This window comes from Artemia sp. Qi Xiang Cuo, chromosome 15 (genome assembly GCF_049724085.1).
Source record: "Artemia sp. Qi Xiang Cuo chromosome 15, ASM4972408v1, whole genome shotgun sequence".
Lineage (NCBI taxonomy): Eukaryota > Metazoa > Arthropoda > Branchiopoda > Anostraca > Artemiidae > Artemia > Artemia sp. Qi Xiang Cuo.
Window position 1 is genome coordinate 34086101 of NC_142808.1, and position 17528 is coordinate 34103628.

General features: G+C 35.5%; 2 protein-coding genes across 3 annotated transcripts in view; one reads left to right on the forward strand and one right to left on the reverse strand.

The window, feature by feature from the left end:
* LOC148943595 (uncharacterized) overlaps positions 1–10656 on the reverse strand; it is a 29712-nt gene extending 19056 nt beyond the window's left edge. Inside the window, exons 1-2 of one of the 2 annotated variants that reach the window (XM_089101930.1) lie at positions 10504–10656; positions 3663–3783 (exon numbers count right to left, since the gene is read on the reverse strand). In XM_089101930.1, the coding sequence (XP_088958056.1) occupies positions 3663–3766 (104 nt within the window). In that variant the 5' untranslated portion in view covers positions 3767–3783; positions 10504–10656. Of the gene's footprint in view, positions 1–3662; positions 3784–7964; positions 7984–10503 lie in introns of those variants that run through there. The other variant, XM_089101931.1, reaches the window with a different exon arrangement.
* Positions 10657–17238: 6582 nt separating this feature from the next.
* LOC148943596 (uncharacterized) overlaps positions 17239–17528 on the forward strand; it is a 28935-nt gene continuing 28645 nt past the window's right edge. The window contains exon 1 of the mRNA XM_089101007.1: positions 17239–17402. Within this exon, the coding sequence (XP_088957133.1) occupies positions 17287–17402 (116 nt within the window). The 5' untranslated portion in view covers positions 17239–17286. The remainder of the gene's footprint in view (positions 17403–17528) is intronic.

A 17528-nucleotide genomic window follows, 5' to 3' on the forward strand; every position in this document is an offset into this window, starting at 1 on the left:
ATCGAGCTGCTGTCTATTAGAATGAACCTTTAAATCTAGTGGATTATTAAACAGTAGTACATATTTATAGCTTACGATATATTTATTTGTTTATGTAAAATATTGAATTTATGCCTATCTGTACAGAATTAAAGGACCAAGATAAAACAAAAAGTAATAGAAAAGAATCTACAAACACGTATATATACATACACATAAAATAGTATTATTTCAACAACAATATATTAAAATATACTCAGCATGCGTAAATGAGGAGCAAACGAAGAAGATCAAACAAAAAGATCATCGGGTTTCCTTTGCACTTTCAGCTCTAGGTCGGGTAGAGGGACCATGATATCCGGCAACTCATGTGAAGAAATAGGAGTTATTCTCCCATCGCTGCAATTTAATGAAAAACTTCACGTACTAGTCATCCTACTTTGCTGCAATATCAGTTTTTGAATAGTACTCTTCAAATTCTCGAACAACTTTCCCCAATAAAGGATTTAATTTCTTGAAACAATAGGGGCGTTTTTTCACATATCAATGCGCTAATATCTTACATCTTTTGTCAGAAAACGCTTAAAAGTGAAATCTTTGAACAAAGATCTTACATCTTTGGTCGTTTTTGTGCAAAAGTCTCATCATTCTGCTCTGATCAGTGATCTGAGAACAATGATGAGTAGATCATCAAAGTTCTCTCATCATTGTTCTATATGGCAAAACAGTGGCGGTCTTCACACTTTTTGCTAACATCAGTGAGCTGCAAGATCTTAGAACAAAGATAAGTTAAAAAACGATAATCTTTGCAGAAAGATGTAAGACCTTAGGTGTAAGATCTTAGCGCTAAAAAACGGGCCTAATTATTTATTGACGTTTTGGTTAGCTCATGGAGGCTCAAACAATAGTCAAATTGTTACCCAAACATTTATTAGAACAGGAGAAACACAGCCATGATTACAAGGAAAAACAGTCAGTTTCAGGACTGACATTTTTATCTTAATTGTCATGGCCATCTAATCATTCCTCGGGATGTAACATGTGTTTCTCACTATGTAAGCTCACTAGTTATGAAAAGATACACTACAAATGTCATTGTTAATGCATCCTAGTATTCCTAAAAATTTCCTACCGACCAAATTTCTTCTTTCCTCTGTTTTCATTGAATAAATCACTATGTTACGATAGGTGAATTACTTGTAAAAGAAAAAATAAGCTCTTTCGAAAATAACTATTTTAGAGGTTCCTGGGAGAAATTATAGCTTATATTAGCTTTATTTAGTAGATCAGTCTTTATTTTCAAACAGTTCGTGGTAACGAACTGTAAGTAAGGAGCGACCCGGCTCAATGGTAACCAAAACTCTAGAAAACGGGTTTTTGATACCAATAGATATATTAAAAGAATCAGATTTCAATGCTGATTTCAAATATATAACTAGTGCTACCCATCAAAAGTTACGCGCCTGAGAAAATTTGGCTGATTTTCAAAAAAAGGGGGAAAGACCCCCTAAAAGTTATAGAAACTTAATGAAAATCACACCATCATATTCAGCGTATCAGAGAACCCTACTGTAGGGGTTTCAAGCTCCTATCTACAAAAATGTGAAATTTTGCCTTTTTTGCCAGAACAAAGATCACGGATGTGTGTTTATTTGTTGTTTTTTTTTTGTTTTTTTTTTTCCCCAGGGGTGATCGTACCGACCCAGTGGTCCTAGAATATCGTGGGAGGGCTCATTGGAACGGAAATTAAAAGTTCTAGTGCCCTTTTTTAGTGACCAAAAAAAATGGAGGGCAACTAGGCCCCCTCCCACGCTTATTTTTTTCTCAAAGTCACCCGATCAAAATTTTGAGATAGCCATTTTGTTCAGCATGGTCGAAAATATGATAAATATGTCTTTTAGGATGACTTAATCCCCCGAAACCCCCAGGGGGAGGGCTAAAAGTTATAAACTTTACCCAAGTTAACATATAGTATTGGTTATTGGGAAGTATACAGAAGTTTTCAGGAAGGTTTTTCTCTGGTAGTGGGAGGGAAGTGTGGGTTGGGGGTTATGTTGGAGGATCTGTCCATGAAGGAAGTCTTCATGGGGGAAGGGAAAGTGCCATGAAGGGGGCGCCGGACTTGCCAGCATTATTTATTGGTTATTGGGAAGTATGCAGACATTTTCAGGAAGGATTTTTTATGGAGGGGGGGGGAGGGGATGGAGGAGGGGGTTACTCGGGAGAATCTTTCCGTGGAGGATGTTCCTTTGGGGTAAGGGAAATCTCTATGAAGGGGGCGCCGGATATCCAAGCATTATATAAAAAACCATCAGAAATTAAATAAAAAAAAACAAGTTTGTTCAACTGAAAGCAAGAAGCAACATTAGAACTTAAAACGAACAGAAATTATAACGTATGTGAGGGGGTTCTCCCCCAAATCAAAAACTAGCTCTTTAAGCTACAGTTTTTTTTTTAGTGCTTTCAAAATAGCTATCTATTCTAATTAAAAGGCCTTTGTGATTCAGGGGTTTGTGAATCAAATTTTTTTTTTAACTTTTAACGTAAAGAGCGTCGTATTGACTAAGAGGAGAACCCCCTCATATACGTAATAACATATACGTATAAAAAAACAATAAAAAACAAGCGATACGGCTCAAAAGTAATCGAAACTTTTAAAAACAGAATTTTGATGTCAATAAATGTATCAAAAGAATGTGCTTATAATGCTGATTCTAAATATATAAATTTTATTAAGTTTAGTATTACTCATCAACGGCTACGAGCCTTAGAAAGTTTAACTGATTTTTTAAAGAGGGGGGAAACATCCTCTACAAATGAAAGAATTTTAATGAAAATCACACCGTCAGATTCAGCGTATCGGAAATCCGCATTTCAGAGGTTTCAAGCTCATATCTGCAAAAATCTGCAACTTTGTTTTATTTGCCAGAAGAAAAACATACGAATATAAAAGTTAGTTACGTAAGTTAATTTGTAAAGACATCCATTTAGCAAAATATAAGTAAAATTTTTATACAAATTTTGTTTACTTATTCAATGACAGCTAGCCAAAATAAAAGCTGCATTAACTAAAAAACGATCAGAAATTAAATAAAAAAAAAAACAAGTTTTTTAAACTGAAAGTAAGGAGCGACATTAAAACTTAAAACGAACAGAAATTATTCCGTATATGAAAGGGGCTGTCCCCTCCTCAACGCCTCGCTCTTTACGCTAAAGTTTTACTCTGTCTCACAACTTTATTTTTTTTAAAAATAAAAAACTTTATAATAAAGAGCGAGGTGTTTATGCGGGGAGAGCCCCGTTAATATACGGAATAATTTCTGTTCGTTTTAAGTTTTAATGTCGCTCCTTACTTTCAGTTTAAAAAACTTGTTTTTTTTTATTTAATTCACAATATCAGAATCGATGTAAACTGTAGCCAAAATCATCTGGAAGCTTTTTCTCTGTAATTAGCCATGGCTTGATGGCAACTTGATTTTATGGAAAGCTAACCTGAAAAAGGCTGATGCTAGCTTTGCCTATCACTCAGACTATCTGCCTTGGCTTTGTCTCCAATTGGCCCATTGCTTGATGGCAACTTGATTTTAATTCAAATAGGCGCATAGGTCGCCAAAAAAGATCAAAATTACTGTCGCTGTTTGTTGAAACACATTGTTGGAAGAAGATACTTGAAAGTTACTTACGGCTCGGTTTCTACCATAGGCGGCTCGACGTAAGCTAACGTAGTTGTACTCATGCATATTAAACAAAAAACAGTGAAGGCAGTTATACTTCTTCCCAACCTCATCTTGATTTACTTTTAACCTAGAACAAAAAGGCAATTACTTACGTTGCCTCAAGAGCTCCGACGTTTTTTTGCTGCAGCCGAGAAGGGAGAGACACGTCCCCTTTTGGCTCTATTTGCGAACATACTGATGACTTGACTAAATGTACCTTAACTTCTTTTATTGAAGGGGTAGCTGAGGAATTAGCTAGTTTTGCGGGGGTTAATTCTGTCAGTACCTTCGTACTGACTTCCACCACAGCTTCAGGGACAATCATGAAGGTTGAAGCAAAAAAGCTTTTAACTTGAGCCCAGTCAGAATTTAACCTGGAATTGCTTTTAATTACTAATCGCAATAGCTTTTATTAATAATTCTCCGTCCTTTTTGTAAATTAAGCGACACAATCAAGTCATATTTTGTTCAAGAGTAAGCAAATTTAAATAAAAGGGGGAGCGTATTCGAATTCGAGCGTTGTAACCACAATCTATCTAATCTGTCCTAACTTCAACGCAATGCTTTTAGTGCCGCCAAATTTTTAGGGTTCCCCAAAATTTCTCCGAGTGAAAATTGGGTAGTCTAAAAACTGAAAAATTTAGGAATAGTCCTTCATCGTCAAATAGCCCAGGTTCGCCTTTTGGCCCAAGGAGACACGTCCCCTTTTGGCTCTATTTGCGAACATACTGATGACTTGACTAAATGTACCTTAACTTCTTTTATTGAAGGGGTAGCTGAGGAATTAGCTAGTTTTGCGGGGTTAATTCTGTCAGTACCTTCGTACTGACTTCCACCACAGCTTCAGGGACAATCATGAAGGTTGAAGCAAAAAAGCTTTTAACTTGAGCCCAGTCAGAATTTAACCTGGAATTGCTTTTAATTACTAATCGCAATAGCTTTTATTAATAATTCTCCGTCCTTTTTGTAAATTAAGCGACACAATCAAGTCATATTTTGTTCAAGAGTAAGCAAATTTAAATAAAAGGGGGAGCGTATTCGAATTCGAGCGTTGTAACCACAATCTATCTAATCTGTCCTAACTTCAACGCAATGCTTTTAGTGCCGCCAAATTTTTAGGGTTCCCCAAAATTTCTCCGAGAGAAAATTGGGTAGTCTAAAAACTGAAAAATTTAGGAATAGTCCTTCATCGTCAAATAGCCCAGGTTCGCCTTTTGGCCCAAGGAGACACGTCCCCTTTTGGCTCTATTTGCGAACATACTGATGACTTGACTAAATGTACCTTAACTTCTTTTATTGAAGGGGTAGCTGAGGAATTAGCTAGTTTTGCGGGGGTTAATTCTGTCAGTACCTTCGTACTGACTTCCACCACAGCTTCAGGGACAATCATGAAGGTTGAAGCAAAAAAGCTTTTAACTTGAGCCCAGTCAGAATTTAACCTGGAACTGCTTTTAATTACTAATCGCAATAGCTTTTATTAATAATTCTCCGTCCTTTTTGTAAATTAAGCGACACAATCAAGTCATATTTTGTTCAAGAGTAAGCACATTTAAATAAAAGGGGGAGCGTATTCGAATTCGAGCGTTGTAACCACAATCTATCTAATCTGTCCTAACTTCAACGCAATGCTTTTAGTGCCGCCAAATTTTTAGGGTTCCCCAAAATTTCTCCGAGAGAAAATTGGGTAGTCTAAAAACTGAAAAATTTAGGAATAGTCCTTCATCGTCAAATAGCCCAGGTTCGCCTTTTGGCCCAAGGAGACACGTCCCCTTTTGGCTCTATTTGCGAACATACTGATGACTTGACTAAATGTACCTTAACTTCTTTTATTGAAGGGGTAGCTGAGGAATTAGCTAGTTTTGCGGGGGTTAATTCTGTCAGTACCTTCGTACTGACTTCCACCACAGCTTCAGGGACAATCATGAAGGTTGAAGCAAAAAAGCTTTTAACTTGAGCCCAGTCAGAATTTAACCTGGAACTGCTTTTAATTACTAATCGCAATAGCTTTTATTAATAATTCTCCGTCCTTTTTGTAAATTAAGCGACACAATCAAGTCATATTTTGTTCAAGAGTAAGCACATTTAAATAAAAGGGGGAGCGTATTCGAATTCGAGCGTTGTAACCACAATCTATCTAATCTGTCCTAACTTCAACGCAATGCTTTTAGTGCCGCCAAATTTTTAGGGTTCCCCAAAATTTCTCCGAGAGAAAATTGGGTAGTCTAAAAACTGAAAAATTTAGGAATAGTCCTTCATCGTCAAATAGCCCAGGTTCGCCTTTTGGCCCAAGGAGACACGTCCCCTTTTGGCTCTATTTGCGAACATACTGATGACTTGACTAAATGTACCTTAACTTCTTTTATTGAAGGGGTAGCTGAGGAATTAGCTAGTTTTGCGGGGGTTAATTCTGTCAGTACCTTCGTACTGACTTCCACCACAGCTTCAGGGACAATCATGAAGGTTGAAGCAAAAAAGCTTTTAACTTGAGCCCAGTCAGAATTTAACCTGGAATTGCTTTTAATTACTAATCGCAATAGCTTTTATTAATAATTCTCCGTCCTTTTTGTAAATTAAGCGACACAATCAAGTCATATTTTGTTCAAGAGTAAGCAAATTTAAATAAAAGGGGGAGCGTATTCGAATTCGAGCGTTGTAACCACAATCTATCTAATCTGGCCTAACTTCAACGCAATGCTTTTAGTGCCGCCAAATTTTTGGGGTTCCCCAAAATTTATCCGAGAAAATTGGGTACTCTAAAAACTGAAAAATTTAGGAATAGTTCTTCATCGTCAAATAGCCCAGGTTCGCCTTCGTTAATTTTGTAAAATAGCTTTATAAAACGTCCCACTTCATGATGTCCTTTAATTTTGTAAGTTTTATATTGTTTTACAGTTTTATAGTGTTATTGTGTTATCATAGCGTTCTTGGATATGACTTAATAAAATTTTTAAGCACAATTAACTTTATCATGATTTTTTCCAATAAAATTTATTAGTCAAGTTCTTTCTAAGTATCAATTTAAAAAAAAATGAAGTTTTTCTGAGGGAATAAAGAGCGAAATTGAAACTTAAAACAGACAAAAATTATTATTCACAGCCTATCTAATATATATAAATAAAGCTAGTATAAATAAACCAACTAATTCTGTTTCCTTATGCTTTTAGGATTATAGAAAACTAGAGCTTTACTGAAAACACAAAAGTCAAGTATTACAAACAGGAATATTGATTTGGGAGTCAAAAGTGAGTATGTAGCCTGACAATAATAAACAAATCTATAAAGCTTTTCAGTCTTACATCAGTGGTGACATCAGCTACATTCAGCCAGCAATTTAAATTATCTTAAAAACATAAGCGTAAAATTAAATATTTTTTAAATAACCGCGAAGTAATTGAACAGCATACAGATATATTGGATTGATTTATCAGGTAGCATTTTGGTCTCGCAAGCTATAACATCAATAGTGAGTAATATACAATCTTATTGTAACAAATTTGCTTTAGTATTACTTCAAAGGAAGATCAAATACGACATAAGACATATGAATTATCGAATATCCGATTATTTTTCTCAGTACAACAGTAAATTTCAAGCTATGATACAAATTCTGAAGCTAGTCTATAGTCCTAATACTATCAAGTTGGATTTACTTCGAAATTGTGTACAATTTTTTTCAGAACCAAAACGAGCACCAATCATTGAACTGAGCCATTGTGCAGAAGTGATACCATATTAAACGTAAAAAAAAAGCAATAATCCTAAAATGGATTGTTGCTTTATCTTAAAAGGGATTGACAAAATTTTTATTCTGTAAAAAGCGCCCTTAATTGGCCTTAATTGGTTTGTTTTTACTGTACCAAAACGCCTATATTATTTTGTGTTTTCAGTAAAGCGCTAGTTTTCTATATTCCTAAAAGCATAGGGAAACAAGTAGTTGGTTTATTTGTACTAGTTTTATTGATATAGGCTATAAAGTAATAATTTTGTCCGTTTTAAGTTTCAACTTCGCTCTTTACTTCCCTCAGAAAAACTTCTTTTTTTTAAATTAATCTTTGCTCGTTTTTGATTAAAATTTAATGTAGAAACAACGTTGCCATGATCTTTTTTATTTATCTGGAATAATGTATGTTTGTTTAAAGTTTAAATGTCAATTCTTAGTTTCAGTTGAAAACTTATTTTTAATGTAAATTCTAATTATCACCGATCTAGGGGAGATAAGACACCTCTAGAAAATACTTTAAACAACCTTGACAGCTACAGAAAACTTACAATCTATAACATAAAGTTCATTATCCATACTTCACAAAACAGTACATGTTTTTCATGAACGTTTGGTTTCCGATGAGCGATGAGATGTTTTTACTCGGCCGACTTCGCCTGAAAAAGCCATAATGAAGGCAGGGCTTTATAAATCACCTACTGAGTAGCAGAAACAAAAAGGCTACTGTAACAAAAGACAACTGTTTAAGGGCTCATTTAAAAGCTTATATTTATACCTAATCGCTTTTTATAAATTTGATTTGATAGCACAATCCAACAAATTGCCCTTTCGGTTGTTTTCCCCATTTTGTTAAATGAAGTGCCTTTTCCAGTGAAATAACCAAAAAAGGTGTTTTTCAAAACCTAGGCAGGAGCAAAACCTAAGGGGGCAAGGACGAACCTATCCCTCAATTACCCCCGTTTGAACTAGCACATAGGCTTCATTTCAGTGAAGTTGGAAGGTTCGACTCAAAACTGTTAATCATTCAAGGTTATTTTTTGGTAAATTTTAGTTGAAGTTTTTAATTCTAGCTAATTTTCTCCCAATAATCTTTTACTTTTAAGATTAGTAGGTGATTTATGAAACCTACTAAGAGGGTCTGGAAGGTCTAATGTCGCTTATATTTATACGTTGTCTGGAGCACTCGCACCTCGGCCCGGGTTTTTATAATGGGTGAGATAGGGAAAGATCATACTGCTAATTATATATACAGTAATCTTTACTAATAATACTACCAAGGTAAGTGAAGCTGCCCACCAAATCTCTTTTCATTACCCAATGTCATCTTTTTCATCCTCACTTACTCCCAATCTAAAAAACTTATTCTTCCTAACATAAATTTTCAAACCTACTCTTTAACACTGTACTTACAATATAACTAAAACTTCATTCATTTTGTTCACCCTTTCATCTAGGGTGCTTAAGTCATAAGTATAATCTAAGTCCAGGAGACTTTTTCCTCCCCATTTGATTCCGTGGTCTCCCATTGCCTTTCCTGTGCTCCTTAAGACAAAGTCCATCAAAACAATCCATATAAAAGAGGATAGAATACAACCCTGCTTAACTCCTAATTTATTACAAAACCAGCTGCTTACCTCATTTCTTACCTTATCTGCAGCAGTGTTATTCTTGTACATATAACTAATCACTTTAATGTATTTGTCTGGTATACCATACAAGGATAAAACCTTTACTAAAGCTCTTCTATCAACAGAATCGAACGCTTGCTCTTTAATCTTTAAAACTGAGGACCAAAGGTGTTTGACAACTCAGGCACTTCTCAATTATTAGCCTAAGAGTGAAAATTTGGTCTACTACCTTTTCTAAAACCGCGCTGTTCTTCTCTTAAAACTTTGTCTACATCATCTCTCAGTCTAAAAAGTGTCATAATACTAAGTAATTTACTAAGTAAGTAATTTACAGCGTCAGATATGAAATTACCAGGTAATGGTATCTGATCTTTGCCTGGTAATTTCTACTTTAGATACTTTTGGCTATCTTCGAAAGGGGTTAGGTTAGGAAAAGGAAACTTTCAGGGATGGGTCTACAGACTAGAGTATCTCCCGAGAAAGTATTTTGAAGTACCTATCTCCACTCCTTCTCCCTCTAGAGTTTCCCGACCTTTGACGACCTTTAAAAATTTGTATGTTATAAAATTGAAACCTTGCAAAATAGATCTTCTACTAAAATGAAGTACAACAAAATTGTTTTCAGCTTCACAACTTTGCTCAATCCCAATTTATAAGGTTATAAAGATACATTTCCTAAATTTTGAAAAAAAATATTGATATGGCTTGAAGTTCTACTCAAATAATGGGAATTGCATTTTCAGAACTAAAGCCAGAGAAAAAGAAACTGATAACTGAAAACCAAGGTAAAATGTTGTTTTGTCAAAATTGCAATAGGTAGTCAGACCTGTCATGCAGGTAAATTTCAGGACCCTCTAGAGGGAGAAGGAGTGGAGGTGGGCACTTCAAAATAGCTTCCGGGACACACCCTGAAAGTTTCATTTTCCTAATGCAACCCCTTTCCAAGATAGCCAAAAGTAGCTAAAGTAGAATTTTACCCAAAATAAAGTTTCAGAGCTCTGTGCAGCAACATTAAGTCGAATTAGGTTAATACAGTAAGCATTTGGTTTTGTCTGATTTTTAGGAAAAAGTAAAACCATGATTATACAAAGTTCTTTGACTTCATCTGTATCAACTTGTTTTCCCAGCTAATAGAACAGTACCTAAATTAGTTTAAAATTTCATTATTTCGTCTCAAATTGCAAACTGAAATTAAAAATTATTCTGTGAGAATAAATATTTGATCCGAAGAAAATTTGTTGAAAATTGTGCGTCATCTAAAACTAGCCTAGTAACTCAGCTACCCATTTATTTTAATGGTTGCACAGCCCGTGCCTTCGTTTCTAGACGTGTTGGGGTGATAGGCCTATATGTAACATACTGTCTCACCCCTTCATAACAATAATCTAAATTTAATCCCAACAATCCAAATTTAATCCGTGAAAATTTGACACCAGACGATAAAATTGACAACACTAACCTCTACTCTCTCTAATATTGGACGTTGTATTTTCATAAACCTTTGAAAAAAAGTTCCAAACTTGCAGTAGTAAATAGGACTTGTTAATCTTCCTTGTCTCGCACATAATCTGAGCCCATGAAACTTGCTTAAACGCATATGTTTTCGTTGGTATGACGTTTCTCAGAATTTTCAGGACAACAACTGATTACTCGTTTCCCATTCCGGAATAGTGTTGGGCGATAATTTGATCAAACGATATATCGAAATATCGATATTTTTACTTTCGATATTCGATAATCGATATATCGATTTCGATATTTCTGATCAGTTTTTATTCAGATTAACTCTTGGCTTTGCAAAGTTAAAAAAAAATGGGCACTTATCTGTTAGCCACTACACACTCGAGAATCTGAATCTATAAAATCATACAACAACCAGTTTATTGCTGTTTGTATACGGAGACAATAAGCTTCGATTCAGTGGAAAACTACATTGTAGCTAAATTTTAATAAATATTTAGTTGGTATTTTGGTCTATTTAGGTTAGGTTACTTATTGCATGCAGCCCTGCTATACTTAACCCCTATCCCACCATCCCCCTAGTGTGCAAATATACAGCCCAAATTATATATATGATTGATGATTTTATATAATATTATTCTTTACATATGAAAAAATATAATTGATATCGAATCTACATGGGCCAAAATTAATCCTTCTCTCCTTTGGCGTTTTCTGTCCTCTAAAAGCGATGAGTCTTTATTCGCATCTGCTATCCCTGATTCTGAATGGTACGCAAATTATAGACTCAATATATATTATCATATTATTATTATTATTATATCTTATCTATTTCCTAAGCATAGCAGTTGTTTTTACCCCGTACCTGTAGATCCAAATTCTCGAATGTGTACTGGCTGATAAAAAAGTACCAACAACTATAGTAAAAGTGTATTTTGCACAATTTCTTTAAACTTTGAATAATAGAAAATCAAGCAATAAAAACAAACTTCGATTACAAGAGTGAATATCATAGAAATCTAGACTTGAAATTACTCGGGCTCAAGGTAAAGAAAGATGACCTACTGACTACTTTTGGCTATTCAAACTCAGCAACATGTCAATGTTTTTTCCCTGAGCATTTGTTCTACCTTTCAGTGATTTAATAAAAAAAAAAGAAAACAGGTTTTTTCAACTGAAAGTAAGGCTTAGCATTGAAACTTAAAACGAACAGAAATTATTCCGTATATGAGAGGGATGCCCTTCATATACGTTTTTTCTAGTATTTTAAAAACAAGCTTCTTATTCTAATTAAATAGCCCTTGTGTTTCAGTAGTTGTTTTTAAATAATTGGAACTCTTTAAAGGAGGGGGTAACTCCCCTCGCATACGGTAGGATTTCTTTTTGTTTCAAGTTTCAATATGTCTCCCTAGTTTCCGTTGAAAAAAATCGTTTTTTATTTAATTTTTGGTTGTTTTCATTTAATACCAGGAAATCATCACTACAAATCCGTCCCTGCTGAAAATTCCACCCAGATATTTTCTTGTGGACAATTTTGCCTAGAAATTTCTCTTACGCCTATTTTCAATCGAAATAAAAGACTTGTCTTTCATTTAATTTTTGATATTTTTCAAATCATGCCGGAAAACTCCTTCAACAGGAAATTTTTCATTGAAATCCCATCCTCCGAATGGAAAGTTTCTTCCACGGAAAATCCTCTGATGAAGAATTTCTCCCGCGAAAAATTTCTACTTGGAGAATATCTCCTGCGAAAAATTCCGCCACGAAGAATTGCTCCCACTGAAAACTTTTTTCATGAAAAATTTCCTCCGTGGGAACTCCGTCCCTCCCACAAAAAAATCTCCCAGGCAATTTTAACCTCTCTGAAAATTTACCCCGGATAATATCCCCGGAACATCTCTAGATGTTAAATTGAATCGGCAAATAGAAAGTAAAATAAATTTGATATAAGAGTTCTGGCAAAGCCTCCTGTGTAATATTTCTCCTTATAAGTTCATCTTTGGAAACTTCCCTGCCCATGGGAAATTCTATCTGTGAAATATCCTTACGCAAAATTTCCCTCCCTAAAGACGTCTGTTTACTTCCAAATAAAAGAAACTATATGTAAACAACAGATAAAATTCATAACTTATAGCCTTTCCCCCTAGTACCATGGGGGATCATGACAATTTCCTCGGAACATCTCTACATCAAAAATTGAATCGGCAGGGAAACATTATGACTAATTTTGTTTAGGAGTTATGACAAATCTTCCGTTGTAAAATTCCCCCGTGTTAGTTCAGCCACGGAAACTTCCCTGCCCATGGTAAATTCTACCTGTGGACAATCCCCCCACAGAAACTTCCCCCTCCCCGCATCAGGCCTGTTTACTTACAAATACAAAATACTATAAGTAAACAATAGGCAAATTCATAACTTAAAGCCCTTTCCTCAGGTTGCGGGGAGTCAGGTTATCTCCGGAGGAACATTTTTTCAATCTTTCAACTATGGTGAACAAAATGAATATCTCAAAATTGGGATCGGGTATTTTCAGGGGAAAAGGGTGTGGGAGGGAGGCTATTGGCTCTCCAATATCTCAGGTCACTTTAAAAGGGAACTAGAACTCTTATTTTCTTTCGAACGAGCACTTTCCCAACATTCTTGGGCCTTTGAATTGATGCGATCACGCTGGCGAAAGATAGAGGAATAAATAAACATGTATCCGTGATTTTTATTCTGACAAAAAAACAAAATTCTACATTTACGCTGACGGGAGGTTAAAATCTTTACAAGTAGGGTTCCATGATATGCTGAATCTGATGGTACGCTTTTATTTAAGATTCTTTGACTTTTTGGGGGGTTTCTCTCCTTTCCCAAAAATCACGTAAATTTTCTCAGGCTCGTATCTTTTGATGGGAACACTAAACTGAATGAATCCTATATATTTGGATTCAGCATAGAAAGCCAATTCTCTTTTATATGAGCAAGGCCTATCAGCTTAGAAGGCATTAATACAGCCAAGGCCTTTTGGAGGTTCTCAGCAACATTTGGAAGTCCTCCTGACTAAACGTATTTTGAGTTTGAGAACAGGCTATACCAACTTATGGATACAGGTAAGTATGCTGTGTACCAGCATGTATGAGTCAATGGATTTAAATACATCATTGTTCTTCTTTTCGCCCATTTCCCAAACAATTTTCTATGTTGGATCTTTTCTGCAGGACGTTTACCAGTAGCAGAAAAGGCCAAAAATAGTCCAATATGTTCAAATATCGTTTTCGATATCGATATTTTCGTTTCGATATTCGATATCGATATTTGCTCTGATATATCGATATATCAATATCGATATTGAATATCGCCCAACACAATTCCGGAATCACCAAGAAAGATGGGATGGTTCATTCCTGTCAATAAATTACTTTTTTTATGCTAAGGAACAATAATCGCTTTATTTTTAGTACTCTATTCGGTACTGATGCATTAAACGGACACTTTTATATATTAATGAGAGACGAAACCTGCCAGACTGTTTTTTTTAAGAGACTGCTATTCAGAAATGGAATGCAAAGAGTAGTTTCCATTGAGTTTTACGATATTTAAATTGTTGTTTTTTGGGTTTTAGGGGGGAGAGGTACATAGGTTAGGTTACGTATTTAATATATGTTATGCTTTACCCCCACCTCCCCCTAATGTGCAAATATATAGCCCAAATTTGTTTATAAACTATTATATATTCATCCTATTTTATTTCATTAGCATTAACCAAACTTGACTTTTTAGAAGTGTCCGTTTAATGCACCAGAACCCTCTATTCTAAGCTAAACAACTTCCATTGAAGTTTGCTTCACTGAAAAAAGGGGTAATTTTGAAGAAGGGCAATAATAGCACAGACCAGAAGATTTCTTGGGGGAATCAAAGTTACACATTCTTGGGTAATCGAGGCTTTTTAAACCAACAAGTTTGACTGTTCAAAAATTTTATTTAATATGGCTATTTTTTTTTCGCCGCAAAGGAATATTAGCCTAATTGCTGTTTTTTAGTATTCTATTGTCAGTTGGACATTCTTGTATTGAAATCTTTTCATAAGAAACAGGGACAACTTTGAAGAAGCGTAAAACAAATCTGGTAAATACATTTTTCAAAAATAAAAAAACAAGTTTTTTATAACTGAAAGTAGGGAGCAACATTAAAACTTAAAACTATCAGAAAATATTCCACATATGAAAGGTGCTGTCCCCTCCTCAACACCCCGGTCTTTATAAGATTGCCTCTTTGTCGCAACTGTACTTTTTAAAGTAATAAAAACTTCAGCGTAAAGAGCGGGGCGTTGAGGAGGGGAAAGCTTTTATATACGGAATTATTTCTGTTCGTTTTAGTTTTAATGAACAATTAAAGCAAACTAATTGTTCCATTTTAATGAATAATTAGAATGGAATTTGCATATTAACTTCTGCAAAGTTTCACCCAGTGTAAACTTTCTCTGGAAAGTCCACCTCCAGAAAATACTCTCCCGATGTGAAAATCTTACCACAAAAACCAAAATTATTTATTATGTGTAGGAGGGGACTGTTCCCTCATACAATGCTAGGAAATATGCCCCCCCCCTCCGTGGAAAATTCCCTCCCCTGACGGAAAATCCCTCTATGTAAAATTTTTCCCACATAAAATACCCCTCCACCAGGAAAATTCCCCCCAGACAATTCCATTCTAGCTGAAAATTTCCCCTGGAAAATTTCTTACGCATGATTCCGACTGAAAATTTTCTTTTTAGCCCACTTTTATTTGAAACAGACTTCAATTTCTGATTATTTTTAAAATCATGCCGGAAATGCTCCTCTGGGAAAAATTATCTCACAAATACCTCCGCCCCCTAGTTGAGAGGTACTCCCGCAGAAAATTCAATTTGGACCCCCCCCCCCCCCATAGGGGTTTTTCTCCCTTGTGAAATCCCCCACCCATGGATATATACTCTAGACAATTCCAACCCGGTAAATGTTCCCCCTGGACAATTCCCCTTAATACCTCTATATATAAAATTGAGTTCGCAAATAGAAAGTAAGACAAATCAAAATAATTTTGTATAGGGATCTTGACAAATTCCCCCGGTGTAAAATTTCCCTTGGAAAGTTCACCCCATGAGAACGTCCCTCTCCCACGGAAAAGTATCCCGGTAAAAAATTACTCCAGCAGAAAATGTTCCACCCTCCCCGGAAAATGTCTGTATACATACCAATAAGAAATACTATACGTAAACAATGGGCAACTTTTCTTACTTACAAACCTTTCCCCAGGGGCTGTGGGTTTTATCCTCAAAGACATAGTTACTGGGCTTTTCAACTATGCTGAACAAAATGGCCATCCCAAAATTTTGATCGGATGACTTTTAGGAAAAAAGGTGGGTGGGAGGGGCCAGTTGCCCTCCAATCTTTTGGGCACTTAAAAAGGACACTAGAACTTTTGATTTTCGTTTGAACGAGCCCTTTCTTGATATTCTAGGACTATTGGTTCGATACATCCCTAGAAAAAAAAAAAAAAAAAAAAAAAAAAAAAAACACATCCGTTATCTTTCTTCTGGCAAAAATTACAAAACTCCACATGTTTGTAGATGGAAGCTTGAAACTTCTACATCAGGGTTCTTGAATACGCTGAATCTGATGTTTTGATTTTCAATAAGATTCCTTGAAATTTAGGGAATGTTTCCTCCCAAATTCAAAAATCAGGCAAATTTTCTTAGGCTCGTAGCTTTTGATACATAACACTATCCTTAATAAATCTTATATATTTGCAATCAACATAATAAGTCGATTCTTTTGATCATGTATTGACATCAAAATTCCGTTTTTTAGAGTTTCGGTTAGGCTACTATTGAGCCGCATCGCTCCATACTTACAGTTCGTTACCGCGAACTGTTTCATACAAGATTCGAAATTTACATGGAGCAATATATAGATACAATTTTTCGTCTGAGCAAATTAAATGTCAATTATCAATTAAGGGAATCTACCGAAAAAACTATTAGGGCGGTACTCAAAAGTATTCCCTATGTTTTTCCTTCGTCTGTCGATAGACATGGCTACCCACAGAAGGGGGCAGACAGGGCACCCTCCTTTGGAAGATCAAAATAGAATAAGTATAAATTTGCGCCTGGTTTTACAAAGGAGCTTACTCATCCCCTTGTAAAATATGTGGTGCTCATGAGCTGAGACTATTTTAGGAAAGCAGTAAACCCAAAGCCGCCCTTGAGTAACTGCTAAAAACTGGCTTAGTTCTTCCACAAAGGCTCAAGATTTTTAATTCAAGAATTTCGCTCTCTCAAGAGTATAGTTGGATGTGATCAAGTTCAGAAGCATGCACTAAAGTCATCTTAGTTCTTAAACACTTTTCAAGAATCTTAATTTGTGGAAGTGAGGCATTTGTCGAGACAAAATCTAAATTACAGGTCACAGGTAAGCTAACGATCGAACCGAAGGTGGTGGACCAAGACCCTGATGCTGGTTGCGTCTACACTTCCCCTGATAAATTTGGCGCTAATGATCAAGTGGCTAATGATCAAATGGAAAGAAAATGCCTATGGTCTATTTAAATTAGAAACAGTGTTGTGTCCCACATTATTAAAATAATTAATCAATTCCGTTATATTTTTGTTGATCTCCCAATCTTGGTCTTGACGCCTTGCCTCTCTGAAAAAGTAAACGTTGTAACAACGATTGTTGACATTGCCTGCGCACAGGATTATTCGACTTGTATATGCAATTGTGTGGTGAATCGTTTAGTGAAGTAATACGGTACACACCGAAGAATGGAGACAGTTGAAAGAAAAGAAACACAAACTGAAAGGAAAGTAGAGTCCAGAGAAGGAGGGAACCCTGTAGTAAAGGAGAGAACGGAGGAACGAATACCAGAAGAAGCACTTAGGTACAAGCTTATTATATTTGACCCCATTAGAGGGTGGGGGCTGGGATGCAACGGTATTGAGTAGTGTTGACTGAAAAATCGACTGGTATTTACTTTTTTGTTATTAAAATGTTACCTGCAGAAAAG